Below are 17,996 nucleotides of genomic sequence, written 5' to 3'. Positions count from 1 at the left end.
GACCAACGAACTCAGGAAAAACAAGATACGTGGTCAATCAGCTTTGTGGCCCTTTCCGAGGCAAGTTTGACTACATCGTGCTCATCTGCCCGACTTTCGAGCACAACAAGACTTATTATCGCTTTGCTGAGGAAGATATTCGATTTTTTGTTTTCATTTGCGAGCAGCACGAGGTGGAATCTTGGTTAAGGCTTTCAAGATTTCTTTTTGAGGGTACGAACACGCTTATCATCCTCGACGACTGTGCTGCTTCGAAAGATGTAAAAGGAAGAACAGGGGAGTTGGTGAATCTTGCTTTCTCTGCTCGCCACGCAGGCTTGAGCATATGGGTGTTAACTCAAAAATTGACAAGCATAACATCCTCATTCCGCGAAAATGTTGCGGCAATCGTTTTCTTTTACACCCCCTCTGCCAAGACCACGAAGGCAATCTTTGAGGATTACGCTGGCGAACTTGCCAATGAGGATTACAAAGAAATCATTTTAAAGCTAAAAAAAAATAAGTTTTCGCATCTTGTCATTTCTCATCGCCACCCTTACGGCACAAAATTTTCTTATTGAACATATTTTTTAGAGTAATAAATGGCTGACCCGTTCGCAACTTCTCCTCCCGAGAGCGTCAAGGGCGCTGCAAGTGAACAAGAATTAGCTTCCGTAATGGAACTGCTAGGAGCTGAACCAGAAAGTACAGAAAGCGCTATGGCACTCATTCAAGGCCCTGACATTCCTGCTTTGCGTGAACAGCTTGCAATCCTTGTTTCAACAGGAAAAGCCAAAGAAGCAATCGGTGTGCAACTGACACACGAGCAGGTGAAGCGCTTGACAGATAAAGAAGTTGAAAAGTACTTAAAGAGATATGAGGCATACGTTGGATCCAAAACAACCGACAGCTTGATTGACAGCTTTATTTTTCTTGTTACTAAAGTCGTTGGTATGGCCGTAAATATCAAGGACGTCAATGATTATCAGAAGGAACTCAAAAACGACTACATCATCAGCAAAGAGCTGTCCACTTTGGCAGGCGGTCTGGCTTTGAAATGCGGCCGCTTTCTTGCCGTTGCAAATGCTGCGCTCATCACAACAAAGCACATTGATTTAAACGAAGCTACAAAGTCGCACACTTCGCTGTGCGAAACCAAAGGTGCTTCCAAAGATGCGGACACAAACACTACTGAAGATTTTTCTGAGCAATGCTAAGAAAATGCTAAGTAATTACTGAACAATGCTTAGCAATTGCTTAGCAAAAAATCTTGCTGAGCAATTTTCTATTTAAATATTATTTTTTTTTATTATAAATGGCCGAGCTCGAACCAACTCCGATCGCTCAAGAAGAACAGAAACAAGTTACTTCAACAACTCCAGCAACAAAGCCTGCCAAAAATCCAAAGCGAGTTGCTGCTGGCAAGCTTGCAGCTGAAAAAACAAAACAGGCTCGTGAAGCACAGAAAAAAGCTGCTGTCGAGGCTGCTGCAATAATTGCAAAAGAAAAGGAAAAGAAATCTGCTGCTGCAAAGCGAAATGCAACACCACCGGACGTAACGGAACCAGCTCCGCCCGAGGCTCAGCCGCAATCAAGCGGTCTCACCACAAATCAATGGATATCTTTGCTTGGTATCGGCGGTGCAATCGTTACAACTTATGTGAAACGCGAAGACATAAAAGGCTTTATAAACGAAAAAAGAAGTCCAACATTTAAAGCTCCGCCAACTCTTATAACTGATGACACACCAGTTACAGCAGAAAGTATTGGAAGGGTTGCAACGCGTTCTTCAGACACGCCTTCGACAATCCAAAATGCCATTAGACCTCGCAAACAAAGAGGAATCCGTCCGATGGATTAAAAAATTTCTTTTGAACATTTATTTTTCATTTATTATACCGACAATGTCCCTTGGTTTTATTCTTGACAACCTTGTTAAAGGTGCAGCTATGGCTGGTATTGCATTACTTTGGTTTGAATTTTCCAAAACTTGCGTTAAAACCGCTATTCGGGTGCAAAAGGATGAGGATACAATTTTTAAAAGAGGTATAAAAAAAACAAAAGAAGTTGAATCTGGTGAAGAAGTTGCAAACTTTGCTTCGCAAAACGGTGAAGAATAAACAAAAAAATTTTTCAATTGAATATTTTTTATTATTTTATACTGAACCGCCATGTCCGACAACAAACTCGTGAAAACGCTCATGGATGCCGCCACCATTACAGGTCTCGCCGCCGGAATCGGCTGGGCTGCCAAAAAAGTTGTAAAAGAAAACTTCACATCCGACCCAAGCAGCAGTTTTATGAACTATGTAAAGTTCACAGCCGTCATGGCTGGCAGCGTTGCACTTAAACAGTATCTCGAGGACCAGAAAATTCTCCCAACCAATTAAAAAAAAATTAGAATAGTATAATAACAAAATGGCAAGCGTCGCGATTATGGCTGGCGGAGCTATCTTGAACGCTGCTGCTTTCATTGGCGGCAACTACCTTGCTCGAGCTTTGGGTGGCGGAGATGACGCCGCTTTAAAAGAAAAAGAAAGACACGACAAAGCTCTCGAGGCTTACCAGGCAGCTTACGCGAAATACTCTCGCGACCGCACGAAGCTTCTCGACTGGATCGAAACCAACAATGAGATCAAACAGCAAGCGAAACAAAACTTTACGAACACAGACTACGCTTTCAAACTCTACAACCAGGCACATCCTGACAAACAAATGATTCCTCCGAAAGAACCCAAGTTCTCTGATTTCTATCAGCCAAGTGAGCAGCAGAAACAAGGTGAACTTATGTTCGTTGGCGCTGGCGCGCTTGCACTTGGGTACGCTGCCTTTCGGTTTCTTTAAACTTTTCTTTTTTTCTTGTATACACATGGATGCAAAGATTTTTGCGGAGCAAAACTTTTCGAAGAAAATCTCGAAAGTCTACTATAGCCCCCAGGGCTACTGGAAGGGAATTGCAGCGATAAAAAAATTAGCCGAGGCGGCCAAGGTTTCCGAAGATGCTGCTAAAAAGTGGCTCGTTAAGCAGGCCCTTTGGCAGATCTACCTTCCGGCACCACGATACGTTCCTCGCCCAAAATTCGATGTTTCTTCTCCTAACGCGGTCCACCAGGCGGACCTTCTTTTTCTGCCACACGACAAACTGCCGCGAGGGCGAAAAGTTTACAAATACGCTCTGACTGTTGTTGACGTTGCCAGCCGATTCAAAGAGGCCGAGCCTTTGACCTCCAAAGATTCAACTGAGGTTGCAAAAGGTTTTCAGACAATTTACAGGCGAAGTGCACTAAAATGGCCACAGATGCTGCAAGTTGACCCTGGTCGCGAATTCATGGGAGCTGTTACCAAAGAAATGGAAAATCACAAAACCTATATTAGACGCGGGCGTGTTAACATTCACAGAGATCAAGCTATTGTTGAACGTTTTAATCAAACACTGGCAGGGCGCCTGTTTGGTTATCAGTACGGTGTCGAGATGAACCTGCCATCTGGCCAGCGGTCGACAGCGTGGGTAAAAAGGCTACCCGAAGTTGTTGCCGCTCTGAACAACGAAGTAACCAGTCTTACTGGTAAGAAACCTGCTGCTGCAATCAAAGAAAAGGCTGTTTCGTCAAAACCGTCCTCAAAATATACAAGACCTGTTGGCAAGAAAGAAAAAAAACTCCCCTCTCTCGTTAATGTGCGCTTCCTCTACCAACCTGGCGAGCTGGAAGGCGGCGTAAAAAGGGCTACAGATCCGATTTGGTCATTAAAAGTCTACAGCATTGAAAGGTCTGTTACTAAACCTAATCAGCCAGTGCTTTATTACTTGCACGATGGTCCAAAGCGCGGCTTCGTGCGTGAAGAATTGCTTGTTATTCCTCCAAATACACAGTTACCACCAAGCACTTAGTGCTTGAGCCCCTTGGGCTCAGAAAAGCTCTAAAAGTTATGTTTATGTAGGCTTTGTTTCGCAAAACTTATACCCGTAAGCATTTGTATGTATCCCATCATCCGCTATCCATCGCTTTGAGTCAAAAGGCGACAGCGATTTTTTGTTTACCACTATTGAATACATCTCGTGGGCATAGCTTCTTAGCATGTGCATTTCGTGAAAGCTTTCCTTGTTTTGAAAAAGTGTATCTTTGAAGTTTTCATGATCTATCTTATTCTTTGTCACACACTCTTTTACCCCCTTTGCTTTTTTTATATTTTTTTTGTCTTCTGTCATTATTGAATACATTTTTGGCCTCAAACAAACACACTCTGAAATTAGTTTTCCTGCGCATTCGTCTTTCATTTTTCCCAACACCTTTTTGTTTTTTGTTGAAAACAGCGAATGATCTTTCGGGTAGTCGCTTGTGTCGTACTTGTCAATGTTTTCTGCCATGTCCGCGTAAACGTCTTCTGTTTCTATCTCAAGCAAAAGGCTGTCTGTGTCTGTATACAAAAGCTCGCAACGCTCCCCGTACTCTTTTTTCAGGTGGTTGTAATAAAAATCGTACATACATAACTTGCTTACGTCAAGGATGGTCATGCCTGTGTAGACCGGTTTATTAAGAAAAAGCTTACTTTTTCGCATGGCTATTCCAACCAGATCGTTTGAAAACATTACATGTCTTGAATACAATGGGCTTGCAACTAATTTTCTTATTTTCTTTGTTTCGTCGCTGCGCACTATTCTTATGTCTACACGGTTTCTCAGGTTTTCCATTGTTTTTCCAAAAACTGAGTTATTCATCAGCTTGTAAAAGTTCTTTTCAAAGTCGCTTTTCGCTTCTTTTCGGAATTCTGTGTTCATCCGGATGTACGGCTCCATCCACGCCTCTTGTTCAAACTCTAAGACCCTGTGCACTTTTTTGAGTTTCATTCCCTGTTTTAGATAAAACTGCAAGTTTCGGTAATGCACGACGTAATTGGTTTTGTCTTCAAGAGTTAAAACAAGCTTTTCGGTGTCTGGCGGGTGCAAATCAAGATTTTTTATTGTTTTGTTTTGGTAAGGCGAAAACATTTCTTTGTTTATTTTCTTTTTCTCTGGTGCTAATGGATAGCTGTTGTGGGCGTCATGCAGCTCTTTCGGGTATTCCAAGTCCACCTCTAAAATCCATCCAGCTTTTGCATACTCTTTTTTTGTCGTTATTTCTTTTTCTGTTGGCATAACCTTTTTCCATCTGAAACCACTTTTTGGGAGCGGCTTGCTCATTGCCCACCCGTAAAGGTTATTCGCATCGAGGTACGTTATGTATATTTTTGGCTGGCTCGGGTCAAATCCCTCAACATAAGGGTTGTTCGCCTTTGCATATCTCTTGCTTACCATCGAAATTCCGCCTCTTATTCCCCTTTCGACAAAAAGATGCATTTCATAGTCTGTAAGTAACTCAAGCTCCACCCCTGTCTTTTTCAAGAGTGCGTCCCAAGAAAGGCCTGGCGTCGTGTAATAATTCGCGGGATCCAACCCGTACTTCTCAAGACCGAGTTTTCGGAAGCTTTCAAAGACGTCGGCTAACAGGGTCACGTCTGTCTTAACGTACAAATCGTGGTAGTCGCCCAGGGTCTGGCAGCCAAAGGTTTTCCACACTTTTTGCGCATGTTCATACTCTTTATCTGTTATGTGCTCGTCGTTAAGTTTGCTGTAAAACTTTTCTTTTTCTGGCAAACTTGTTTCTTTAAATCTTCCCCATGAGTCCATGTATTCGTAAGGATAGATTCCCTTTTTGCAAAGAAGTTCAAAACATTCTTCGCTTTCTTCAAATTCTAAGTTATCCTTTGTTATATTTAATGACTCCTTTGGTATCTCTTCTACAAGTTTTTCAAGCTTCCCAGGTAAAAAGTTCAAGCTGTCAATAAACCTTAAACCCCCCAGTGAAAATGTGATGTATTTTTCCATGTTGTTTGCGACACATTTTACCTCTTTCTGTGCCTCTTTTGAAATCTTTGACATTGCCTGCATTAAATGGTGTTCATCATAACCCCTCAGGTTGTGAAATGCAACTGGTATTTGAACCTTTTTCGGATCTATTCGCATCATAAAGTTACAAATGTTGTGTGCGGCTCCTCGAAACTTGCCTGTTATGTGGCAATGGTCTTTTACCACATCCTTGTAGTTCGGCTGGATAAGCGGCTTGTGGCACGCTAAGCAGTTTTTTTGGTTTTTCGCTGCTAATTTGTGTGTTTCTTTTTCAAGCTTTTTTAGCTTATAGTGGGTTTCGGTATCCAGGTTTTTTTCCTCTTTTTCCTTTCTGTAATAACATTTTTTGTGCATCTGCCCAAAGTAATTAAGCTCCTTTTTGTTTCCAATCCAAACTGGCAAAGAGTCCAAAAAGTTTTGTTTCATTAGCGTTTCTTCGCAAATGTGGCAATTGGTTGCATTTTTGAAGTTTACCCAGTCTTTTGCCGTCATCACAAGAGGTTTTGGCTTTGACAATTCATATCTTATTTTTCTTTCTTCACTTAAAAGACAGTTCAAAAATACTTCAACGGCGTTTTGTCCTCTGTACACAAATGTTTTTTCGTGTTCACCATCACTCCTTACAACTGTGTAAGCAAATCCGCATGCCTCGTGCTGTTCTGTTTTGTCTGTGTAACTCGGCTTCATGTCTTTCACTTCTTCACCAAGGTCTTTTCTTTTCTGGCGCTCCTCGGCCGTTTCGCGTTTACATCCTTGCATCTTTCTTAACAATGCCTCAAAGTCGGCGTAAATTACAAAAGGCGCTTTCATTTGTTTGTGGTAGTTTTTAAAAGAAATAGTGTTTTTCCCCTCTTCCGGCATTTCGATTCTTGTTGGCCTGCCGTTAACTCCATTGCAATATTTTTTGTGCTTTTCGAGCAAGTCTGCTCTTGTAAAACCGGTCAAGCACATCATGCAAAAGTGTTTTTTGTTGTGTGATTTAGTCTGATCGTAAAGCAGAGCGCATACTCTTTTTACAAAACAGTAGTGCTGAATTAATCCTGACTCAATTAACATAAGGTTTATACGGGAAATGCTATTTTCTTTTTTGCTTGTTCTGAGAGGTATCACACAGTCGTCTTCCCATCCAAACACATTTATTGCAAGGTTGTTGTTTTGCGCCTCAAGCCTGTCAATCTGCTTTAGAGGCGTTGGAAAATCGATTCCATTGTAGTTTATTCCGTCGTCAACTGGGTATCTGCTTGTTCTTTGCGGATTTTTCCCATCTCTTGGCGGAAATAATGCAGCTCTCAAAGCCCATTTCAAACATTCGTTATCCCTGTTTTGCACGTTAATAACTGCTTTTTTGTTTGCCAATTTTGGTGGTAAAGGCAGATAACTCCCCCCTCTCAATGGCTGATAACGCGCGACATTGATATACGCCATTTCTATTCTTTCAATTTTCCACCCCGAGCCCTTCTCTGACCAAGCCTCAATTTCTCCCTTTGCTTTTTCGATAAATCTGACAAACTCTTTTTCGATTTCTTCTTTGGTGTTTTTTGAAAACACGTGCGGTTCTCTTTCACTGAAATAGTGGTTCATGTGTTGCGTAACTCCGTCTCTTTGTATCGAAAATTTAACTTCAAGTCCAAAGCTTGCTTTTAAGCTTCGTAAGTCATCAATTTCGCTTTCCAAAAGATCATAAAACTTTTTTTTGTGTTTTTTTGCAAAAATTAAAAGATCTTTGTTGTTTGTGTCAGTTTCGGGTATGTCCATTTTCCATACTCTAAGCCATTCGTTAAAATCGGTGTGGGCGAGTGAAAAAGACAAATTTCTTTGGGGGTTTCTTTGAAATTCACGGAGGTTTTCCTCCATCTTAGCTTGCAAAACTTCTGACGAATATCTTGCGGCAGCCATCTGTTGCATATACTAAAGAAAAATATTTGTTCAATTGAAAAATAAATATAGCACACAGGTGGCGCTCTCTGTTGCTGCGGGCCGTTAGAGGTGCCGCCAACGCCTTTTTTGCAACTCGTTTCGCGAGAGGGGTAAGAAAGGCGTCTTGCGTTCCGCACACACATGTAAATTAGGAGTTGTGGACACAAATTGTGACAAGGAGCGAGGCGAGCCAGGGCGAGCCGAGCGAGTTGTCACGGTTTGTGCCACAACTCCTAATTTACATGTGTGTCCTTTACCCATCTATCAGATATACCCCACTCTCAGTAAATGAAACAGCATCGTTCGAGCAAGTCACACGATTGGTGGCCGGTTGAGGTTAGAACACGTGTCATGAAGCTCGACAACAAGGGTTTGAGAATATGCCTCTGAATCAACGATAGAATAAAGGAGAAAAGAAGAAGAAATAAATAGAAAAGAAAATAGTAAAAAGGAAAAAGGTAAAACGAAAAACGGAATAAAGGAAAAAGGAAAATAGAAATAAAGAAAAACGAAAAAAGAAAAAAAGATAAATGAAAAATCGAAAAAGGAATAAAGAAAAAGATAAAATGGAACCAGAAAAAGTAATATGATAATTTAATAAAAAGGAAAGAGAAAAAATGGATAAAGCACAGGATAAAATTTTCAAAACTTTATCGCACTATCGAGAACGGAAAATATAAAATAAAGAGACATTCAGTTTTACGAACCCTACTAACCAAGCGGAAAACGAAATGGCGGAAAGTGCCACGGATTCACTGGTTTGTTAGTGTTTTATGCTATTTTAGTGCTACCCTCGTTAAATAAAGACTTTACCTTACCTTACCTTACCTAAATTTTATTAAAATATTTAATATTTAACATGATCAAACTCTGCTGAATCTTTTACTGATTCTTGCAAAATTAAAACCATAATTAAATTAGTGTATTACTAATCAAGTATCAGAATCAACTATTAGCTTTGCCAAGTTCCTAGGCCTCTATTACTTTTCATTGCAGTCCACCTGTTTCAGGTCACGTGGTACAAGCCAAAAATAACTGTTTGCCCCGGGTATGTCACTGAAACGAGTAGTGACGTCATATGATACTGAAAAAGCCTGGGAAAAAAGCCGTACAGGAACTAGGCATATATTAGCTGTCATTTATGATGATTTTGAAAACTTTTCAGGTTCAGGAGAAGTTTAAGCTAATTGCTGGCGGAGAATACATTGGATTTAGTAATTCTACGTGAGTTTTTTCTCAAGCTAAAAAATCATAAATTAAACTGCAAATGTGAGATAATCAGCTGAGTGCAAATTAAAGAAAATATAAATGAGATATTTCAGTTTGAACTTCATCCAAGTTGAAGCCATTGTTCGGTCTCCTTTCATCTACACTGTACCAACAAAAAGTCCAGTGTCATATGCCCATCAGGCAAGTCCTGTCAGCCAAATGGGGAAGAACTTTTTTCCATATTGGTCAATATAGATGCTCACAGGCCTGCAATGTGTGTAAAGGACTGCAGCTACATAGCTCTCTGCACACATTGCATGCCTAGTATACCAGTATGATAGGTCTGCAATGTGTGCAAAGGGCTGTAGCTACATTTTTTTAAAATTTTTATGGGAAAAAGACATAAATATATACATAAATAAAAAAATATATACAGCGGACACCCTCGGGACGTGAAAAAAGTGTCTATACCTGGGCTGGCCGCTTACGAGAATGGTTCTCATAAGCAGCCACTAGATGTGTAGGGGATAGATAGCCACTTATGGGAGCTTGCCCAGCTAACAATGTAACCAGATGTGGATGACGACAAAACAAACACTGAAATATGGTACTGTAATTACTGTGAAATCATTGTGACAATCGGTGATGTGTAGTTGATTGATAAAAACAAGATATAGAGTCAAGATACAGAGGTTGCTTAAAAGGATTTTCTTTGGGGTGTCTGCTTATGGGGAGCTTAAAAACAAAGAAAAAGTTTAAGTCGTAATCTCTGAAAGTGTCAGCGGCCACTTACGGGAATGTCCTCTTACGAGTTTGTTTAGGAGTTAAAACAGGGTTTCAAACAAGGCAGCCGTAAGTAGAGCTTTCCACTTACGAGAGTGTCTGTTAAGAGAGCTTCGACTGTATACAAGATAAAAGAAAAAAAGGCAAGGGTATTTCCCAAAGCCGAGAGCACGAATGGGACGTGGATACCCATGCAAGAAATTTCTCGACTTATAGCTCTCTGCACACATTGCCTGCCTACCATACTAGTATGATAGGCCTGCAATTTGTGCAAAGGACTACAGCTACATTGCTCTCTTCACACATTGCATGCCTACCATACTAGTATGCATGATAGGCCTGTAATTTATTCAAGACTGTAGCTTCATAGCTCTCTGCACAAATCGCTTGCCTAAAATGTCAGCATGATAGGCCTACAATACATGCAAAGGGCTACAGCTACACAGCTCTCTGCACAAATTGCGTGCCTATAATACTACTATGATAAGCCTGCAATGTGTGCAAAGGGCTCCAGCTGGCTTATGACACTCATATGAAAACCACTCTATGCAACCCTCCAAGTTTACTTTTTTCCTAAGTGGCCATTTGGCCACCAACTACTCAAGTTTTGGTCGCCAGTGAAAAATTTTAGTCACCAAATTAAGCTGATGCCTTTAATCATTCCTCTCAATTTCGGTCGCCAGGCTGGCGACCTTGGTTCAAATTTAGTCGCCAGCTCCAAAATTTTAGTCGCCATGGCGACTAAAATGGTCTTAACTTGGAGGGTTGCTATGATTCTTTCAGTTTCCTATCTGAGCGTGAGACTGCTGACAGAAATTATGCTTTGGGATATTACATGAATGCTCACAAGGTAAAACACCCATTGAGATCAAAATCTTGGTATGTGCGTTGATTTGTAAATAATTGAAAGGATCACATTGTTACTTTACATTAGTTCACAGTTCAAGTAATTTTTAATTATTTATTTATTTCTCGTTATTGTCCAAATGCAACTAAGATTTGTCTTGTTCTTCTATCCTGGATGGACTAAAAACAGAAACCCATAAGGGTTGAAACGTGTAACTCCCTATGATTCGCATTGTACAAAGCGTTTGCACATTCGTTTATACTAAGTACCATATTTGGAAAATCACGAGAAACATTTAAGTGCCACTGTCAGAGAAAGTGTTCCAGACCTTGGAAGTCGGGGTCAACCGATTTTCCTGAAACTTACTGCAGAAGTTGGCCTTGATGAGATATTCTAAAAGCCATTTGGGTTTGGTTTTCTGACTTTTACTTTCAAAGTTTCAGGGGTGGTCCCATATTGAGCCTTCAAATCATGAAAAATCCTGCTTTTGAAGGAGTAAGTTTGCACTTGTATAAAATCAAACACACAAAACCTTTTGACTAAATACTTGTAGGCTGTGATTCTACTATAAATGCTCTTTCATTTCATATATGTTGATTTGGCATAGAGGGTTCTGACAGTGTGAGGCATAACACGAAATTTGGCCAACTTTTGATGAGAAAACCACTACCCAAAATTGCCAAAATTTAGATGTTCATATTTTTTAACTGCCTAACTAGAAAAAAAGGACACTTATATCAGGAGTTATCCCAATGCATGTAGAACAAAATTCAGTTGAGAAAAATTTGGGCCGTGTAGTGTTTTAGTTCTTTAATGACCCATTTTGAAGCACACCCTGACCTAATTTGCATATTGTCAAAACCAAAAGTTTAACATCCATACTTGTTTTATTAATTTTTTAACACTTTAATTTGCCTTGGCGAGGCTTAAAGTTCTTAGGAAAGCTGTTGTTAGCAGTAATAAGACGAGTAAACATAAATTTTGACTGTTAAAATTAGCAAAAATTAGAAAATCAACACTGATGAAATCAGTTTGGTTTTCTCAAAAGCATGTTCCTTAAAATATAATGTGCATACAATAAATGGAGTCCGTTTAAGGTCTACGTGATAGTTTACTATACTAATACACTTCTTTTAAACATATCCATGCTTAACTTGCCAAAACTTAACTTACCAAAGCGTATTAAACGCTCTTCAAGTAAAGTAAGTTTCCATATTTTTGAAAATCGTGCGGGTACAAACATCCTACGGCGTAATCGTACTTCCTTATGATCGTTACATTCTGCATTTGTTGACAGAATTCCTTTATAGTCTCTTACAATCAAATAACATTTCTGAAGCCGCTCAGTTCTTTGCCATTGCTGTTTCGGCTGCACACAGTCCATCCGCCATTTTGGATGTGGTCGCAAGAGAACTGGGTCGAGAGTCGCCTGACTAAAAACGTGTGGACTCAACCTACGCGTTTTACATTATGAAGTTTTCCTGTTCAGAGGTTTTTTTTCCAACAAAAGTCCTTTGCCTAATTTTAAAGACAGAAATGATCGTGACACTCTTTCATTTTGGTCACATTTTATTAGACCTGGGTGGAACTTGACTGTTAAACATATTACACGGGCCCCAAAATCAACTAGGTGGCCAACAGTGGCTCAAGATTTTTTTGTTTTTGTTTTTAGATTTATGTTGAATCGTATTCCTGGAACTTCCGCCTGTCATATCGTTAAAAATTAAAATTTCTACTGTTTTTTTTTTTCGAGTTTAAAACTGACTTTATACACGTAATGATCATAATGGTGTGCCTCACCAAGCTAAGACAGCTAAATAAATTAACGATCGGCCAGAAGAACTAGTAAAAAAAAGCTAAACGTCTGATTTTAGGGACAGTTTTAACTCTGGAAATTCGCAAAAAGCAGTACTGATTTGAATTTTTATTATATTGAAATGACAATCATGCTCATATAATGATGAAAAACAAGTAACAGCATGTATATTGTATATTGTGTAGATAAGAACCATCAATCGACATCAAAATGTCACAACTCTACAATGATGCACAAGACCGAAAACCAGTCCTAGTTGCAGTTGGCAAGAATAGCCACATTCGTATATATGCATGTCAATGGTGCGCTCACCATTTCCTTCAGCTTAGCAGGCAAAGTGACCTGGCTGGTGAATTACAACAGAAAAACGACAACTCAGGTTAGATTTAGGAAACTACTGCAACCTTTTCTTCCAGACGAGTGCTTACCTTAAACGGAATTAACCTTCAACTATTGTCATGCTCCGTACCCAACGGCTACTTCTCTGCTAGAACTGTTGATGAGCACGTTACAGTTCTTAAAAAACACTCTATATTACTTAACGTTTTTTTCCCTCACATCCCGCTATTACGGACTCTCGCTAATATGGACACTAAACGACGACGTCCCAAGCGTGTTGCTATAACGAGAGTTGACTCACGGTATTAATTATTTTAGCACAACACGAGAATAATAGATCTTCAGGCCGGTCACGGTTTTGACCGCCATCTGGAAGGATATGCAACGCCGTCACAAATTACAGTGTCTTATGGGAATCTGATGGACTATCCGAAGGAGCCTAGCTTCTAGGCAAAATATTTAATCAAACAAATTTGAATGACGTAGCTGGGATATAAAGCGTTCAGTTACGTTTTTAATTTTCCATTAATTTCTGCGTTTAAATCCTCCCGGCTTGTTGCGTGGGTTCAGCGGGTAGAACTTAGGGCCTGTTTACATGGAAGGCGGGTGCCCCGGCTAACCGAGTTACCCGGCCAACCGAGCTACCCTGGGCGAGCCAACTTTCCATACGTTCTTTAAAACACGCATCGAAGCGTTTACATGCAAGACGGGAAACCCGCCTTGCCGGGGCACTCGGTCTACTTGACCGGGGCACCCTTCTAGGCGAGATGGCTTTTTGCCATGTAAACGGTTATGCCCGGGCTATCCCAGCTTGCCGGCATAAAATTTATAAATTCTGGACCCAAACAGTGCTATTTGACCAAAATTAGATCAAATTAGTTTTATCTGTAGGCTGGAAAATTTTTCTTTAAGCAACAGCTAATTAATTCGAAATTTTTGTAGGAATGATTATCCTTACTCACGAAACAACAAATTTAATTTCAATTTGGCGGCCAAAGACTGTTGAATTTCGATTGAATTCCCCCATAATTGGACGTAGTAAAGTTCTATGAGCTTGCACATCAAAATAAAATAGGTTTAAAGACGGCTAGCCTTGATTATTTAGTAAAAAAATCATATTTTTCTTCAATCATTTGGAGCTACATGGTTTTCCCACGCTGTGACACGCTTTTGTCTCAACTCGGGCAGAAGGGATGTGAATTCTGCATGTTAAGGTGGGCTATGTTTCATCCCTTCTAGCCGGGTAACTCGGTTAGCCGGGGCACCCTCCCTCAATGTAAACAGGCCCTTATAGGCAAACGCCATCGAATAGGCTCTTACCGATAGTGCTAGCACTTTTTTGGCATTATTTGGCTTCGCGAGCATTTTTTTTCTACATTTTATCCCAAAAAGCACTGCTAGCATTATTTTGGATTTTCGACTGATTATTTGTATAATTTTGTGTTAAAAAGCACAATTTGATTTTTTTTTATGGCGTCCAAAGCCTCCCAGAACCCAGATACATTTTGCCCTCATTTTAGTCACAGGAGCCGAGGAGGCCTGAGGAATAGATTTGATAGGTCAGCGTTTTCCTTCTAAAAACCCAGTCCATGACACTCGATACAAGATGGCGTCATCCACGTTTTCATCGAGGAACAATGACAGCCAGCCAAGGCAAAAAATGAAAAATGATACTGAAAATCTAAAAAATGTAATATTCTATGTTTAAAAAAATTGGAAAAGAGAGAGCATTTTTATGTAAACCACGAACACTTTTTAAAAAAAATTAGCATTATTTTAGCACTTTTTTGGCAATAAACGAGCACTGCTTTAAGCATTTAATGTTTTTTTTACGAGCACTATCGGTAAGAGCCTACCATCGAATCTTGACAATGTGCGAGCCCTCGAGTCGTGCAAGCCATTGCCGTTTGCTTAAAAAGCACATCGGTTACTCTAATATAAGTGACATTACATTATGCGGATATGGTTAGCGTTTATATTAGGATTTGAGGACAGAAGGCACTACTATTGTTATTTCATCGTTATATTATAATCAACATTCGAATCAAAATGAGACACTTTCAGTTGAAGGAGAAAAACATGACAAATAAAAAATAGGGGGAGCTTGTGGAACGACTCGATTTTTCCTTCCTTCTTTCCCAGTGTCCCCGAGCGCTTTTGTTTTTCACTGCTCAGGCTCGCGCTAACTTTTCACCTCTCCCCATTTCCCAGCCCTTACAAAAAATTAAAGAAGAGGCCTCTGTGGAGGACAGAGTAAAGTTCATGCATGTTTAAGGCAGACACTGCCGTTTACCTACACACCTCTTGATCAAGCAATCAGCCACGGGTTTTTTTAGCCATTTTCAATTACTTCCAAATTGAAGTTTGTCTAAAAATAATATTTTTCTCACATAAAAAATGGCAACAGAGTAATTCTGCAAGTTATCAAAACCTGAGAAAAAACACAGATGTTTTTTTAATGCCTGATTATGACGAAAAACTTTAAAAAATTGCCATTTTTTTTTTCAACTGTGATGTAGTTCCTTTATACCCTATTGAAGTGTAATCTGCCGAAAAGAGAATATTTTAATGGCCCTCACTCGACACCAGAGATAAAACACGTGTTGATACTTGTTTCATTTCATTATAAGAATGATTTTAATAAGCCATTTGGACTCTTGGTTTTAGGCCATCGTAACTTGATTAAAAATAAAACACAAACAGCGGTGATAAACATTATGAAAAATCGCATTTTTATAAACTTGACGTTTCGTATGCTAAGCTACATACATTTTCAAAAGTATGACCGTTAAAATTTTGGCAACTATTTATATATTGTTATGAAAGGGGTCTGGAACCGAGACTGAGACAATTGATCTACAGCAGTAACTTTATATTTACATAAGGTTAATAAAGTAACAACCTCTCACTGCCGACATCGGCATTTAAAGAAGGTTGAAGTTCATGAATGTATAAGGTCTCTTTAATCTTGCAGTGGAGGTCAGTTTTGCCTGACGCAAGGATTTCAAAATGATCCCATTTGATGTTATGGCCTGTGGTTTTTATGTGATCAGCAATAGCTGATGGATGGGCGCATTTAGTGAGGGCCTTAAAGTGTTCAGTTTTTCTGTCATGCAATCGTCGTTTTGTTTTCTCAATGTAAACATCGTCACAGTCCCTGCAGCAAGCTTTGTAGATGACCTTAGATCGTTGAGAACGGTTGAGGCGGTCTTTGTACGGAAAGAAGGATTTGATGCGGCGTGTGACGCAAGTGAGCGTGTAAGCCATTTGGTTTGTGTCGCATTATCAATTGTTCCTCCCAGGCTAGGTCTCGGGGGCTAGGTCTAATAAAATGCGACTAAAATGAAAAAGTCTTAATATTATGTCAACAAGTTTATAACATAGCGTCAAAAGAGGCTAATTTGAAAACAAAAATAATTTTCTCAGTACATTTTAAAGGTATCTTAATGAGTTCTATGGAAGTTTCGTTTGAAAAACGTTGGGTCCACACGTTTTCAGCCAGGCAACTCTCGCCCCAGTTCTCTTGCGACCATATCCAAAATGGCGGATGAACAGCGTGCAACCAAAATAGCAAAACTATGGCATAATGGCGAGGAACTGAGCGGCTTCAGAAACGTTTCTTGATTGTAAGGGACCATTAAGGTCTTCTGTTATCAAATGCAGAATGAAGCTATCATTGCGAAATACGATTTGGCCGTAGGATGTTTGTACTCGCACGATTTTCGAAGATATGGAAATTTACCTTTACTATAAGAACGTTTAATACGCTTTGGTAAGTTAAGTTTTAGCAAGTTCAGCATGGATATGTTTCAAAGAAGTGTATTTATTAGTATAGTAAACTATTACGTAGACGTTATACGGACTCCTGTATTGTATGCACATTATATTTTAGGGAACAAGCATTGGAGGGGAACAAACTGATTTTTTTCAGTATTGTGTTTTTTAATTTTTGCTAATTTTAACAGTCAAAATTTATGTTTACTCGTCTTATTACTGCTAATAATAGCTTTCCTAAGAACTTTAAGCCTCGCCAAGGCAAATTAAAGTGTTTAACAATAAATAAAATAGGTATGAATGTTAAACCTTTGGTTTTGACAATATGCAAATTAGGTCAGGGTGTGCTTCAAAATGGGTCATTAAAGAACTAAAACATTACACGGCCCAAATTTTTCTCAACTGAATTTTGTTCTACATGCATTGGGATAACTCCTGATATAAGTGTCCTTTTTTTCTAGTTAGGCAGTTAAAAAATATGAACATCTAAATTTTGGCAATTTTGGGTAGTGGTTTTCTCATCAAAAGTTGGCCAAATTTCGTGTTATGCCTCACACTGTCAGAACCCTCTATGCCAAATCAACATATATGAAATGAAAGAGCATTTATAGTAGAATCACAGCCTACAAGTATTAAGTCAAAAGGTTTTGTGTGTTTGATTTTATACAAGTGCAAACTTACTCCTTCAAAAACAGGATTTTTCGGGATTTGAAGGCTAAATATGGGACCACCCCTGGAACTTTGAAAGTAAAAGTCAGAAAACCAAACCCAAATGGCTTTTAGAATATCTCATCAAGGCCAACTTCTGCAGTAAGTTTCAGGAAAATCGGTTGACCCCGACTTCCAAGGTCTGGAACACTTTCTCTGACAGTGGCACTTAAGAGCAAGTTTGTAGAAGAATCAAACAAAAATTGTTTTTTGCGGCAATTCTTAAAATACAGGGATTTCGCTCATCTTCTGCATGAAGGTAGTCCTTATTAAAACTAAAAACGTTATGTTGTTTTTTTCTTCAAATAGTTTTATTTTTCCGAGAAAAACGAAATTTTCGATTTGACATCTAGACTCGTCTAGACTCGATTGAGAGGGTACAAATTGGGTTGAAAATTGACCATTTTCAATCGATTCGTATGTCAAAACCATCACGCACAGAGAAAAATAAATACAACCGGTCTATTGCATGACTCTTCCTTGTCCAAATAAGCATAGTTTCAAGAGTTTTGGTTTAATCTAATTATTTTACGGTAAACAAAACCAGACTATTCTCACGCGAAATGAAAGTCGGTCGGTCAAAAGAATCGTCATTTTCACTATGTGCCTTATCTCAGAATTCCTTGAGATAAATGTATTTCAACTGTAGAAGGATGATACTTTCAAAATATTTAAAGTTTTGTCTGGGTAAATGATTAAGCACTTGTCAAAAAATTATTCAAAATCGCACAAAAACGACA

The 17,996-nt window shown here is 39.3% G+C and overlaps 1 protein-coding gene across 3 annotated transcripts in view; it reads left to right on the top strand.

The window, feature by feature from the left end:
• LOC144666884 (glutaminase kidney isoform, mitochondrial-like) overlaps nucleotides 1-17,996 on the top strand; it is a 43,843-nt gene that overhangs the window by 17,492 nt on the left and 8,355 nt on the right. For all 3 annotated transcript variants that reach the window (XM_078528312.1, XM_078528311.1, XM_078528313.1), the window contains 2 exons: nucleotides 8,946-9,004; nucleotides 10,556-10,622. In XM_078528312.1, the coding sequence (XP_078384438.1) occupies nucleotides 8,946-9,004; nucleotides 10,556-10,622 (126 nt within the window). The remainder of the gene's footprint in view (nucleotides 1-8,945; nucleotides 9,005-10,555; nucleotides 10,623-17,996) is intronic.

This window comes from Oculina patagonica, chromosome 9 (assembly GCF_052425735.1).
Source record: "Oculina patagonica isolate OP01 chromosome 9, crgOcupat, whole genome shotgun sequence".
Taxonomy (NCBI): Eukaryota; Metazoa; Cnidaria; class Anthozoa; order Scleractinia; family Oculinidae; genus Oculina; species Oculina patagonica.
Note: the sequence above shows the minus strand (reverse complement) of the source record. Positions and strands in the feature narration are given on the sequence as shown.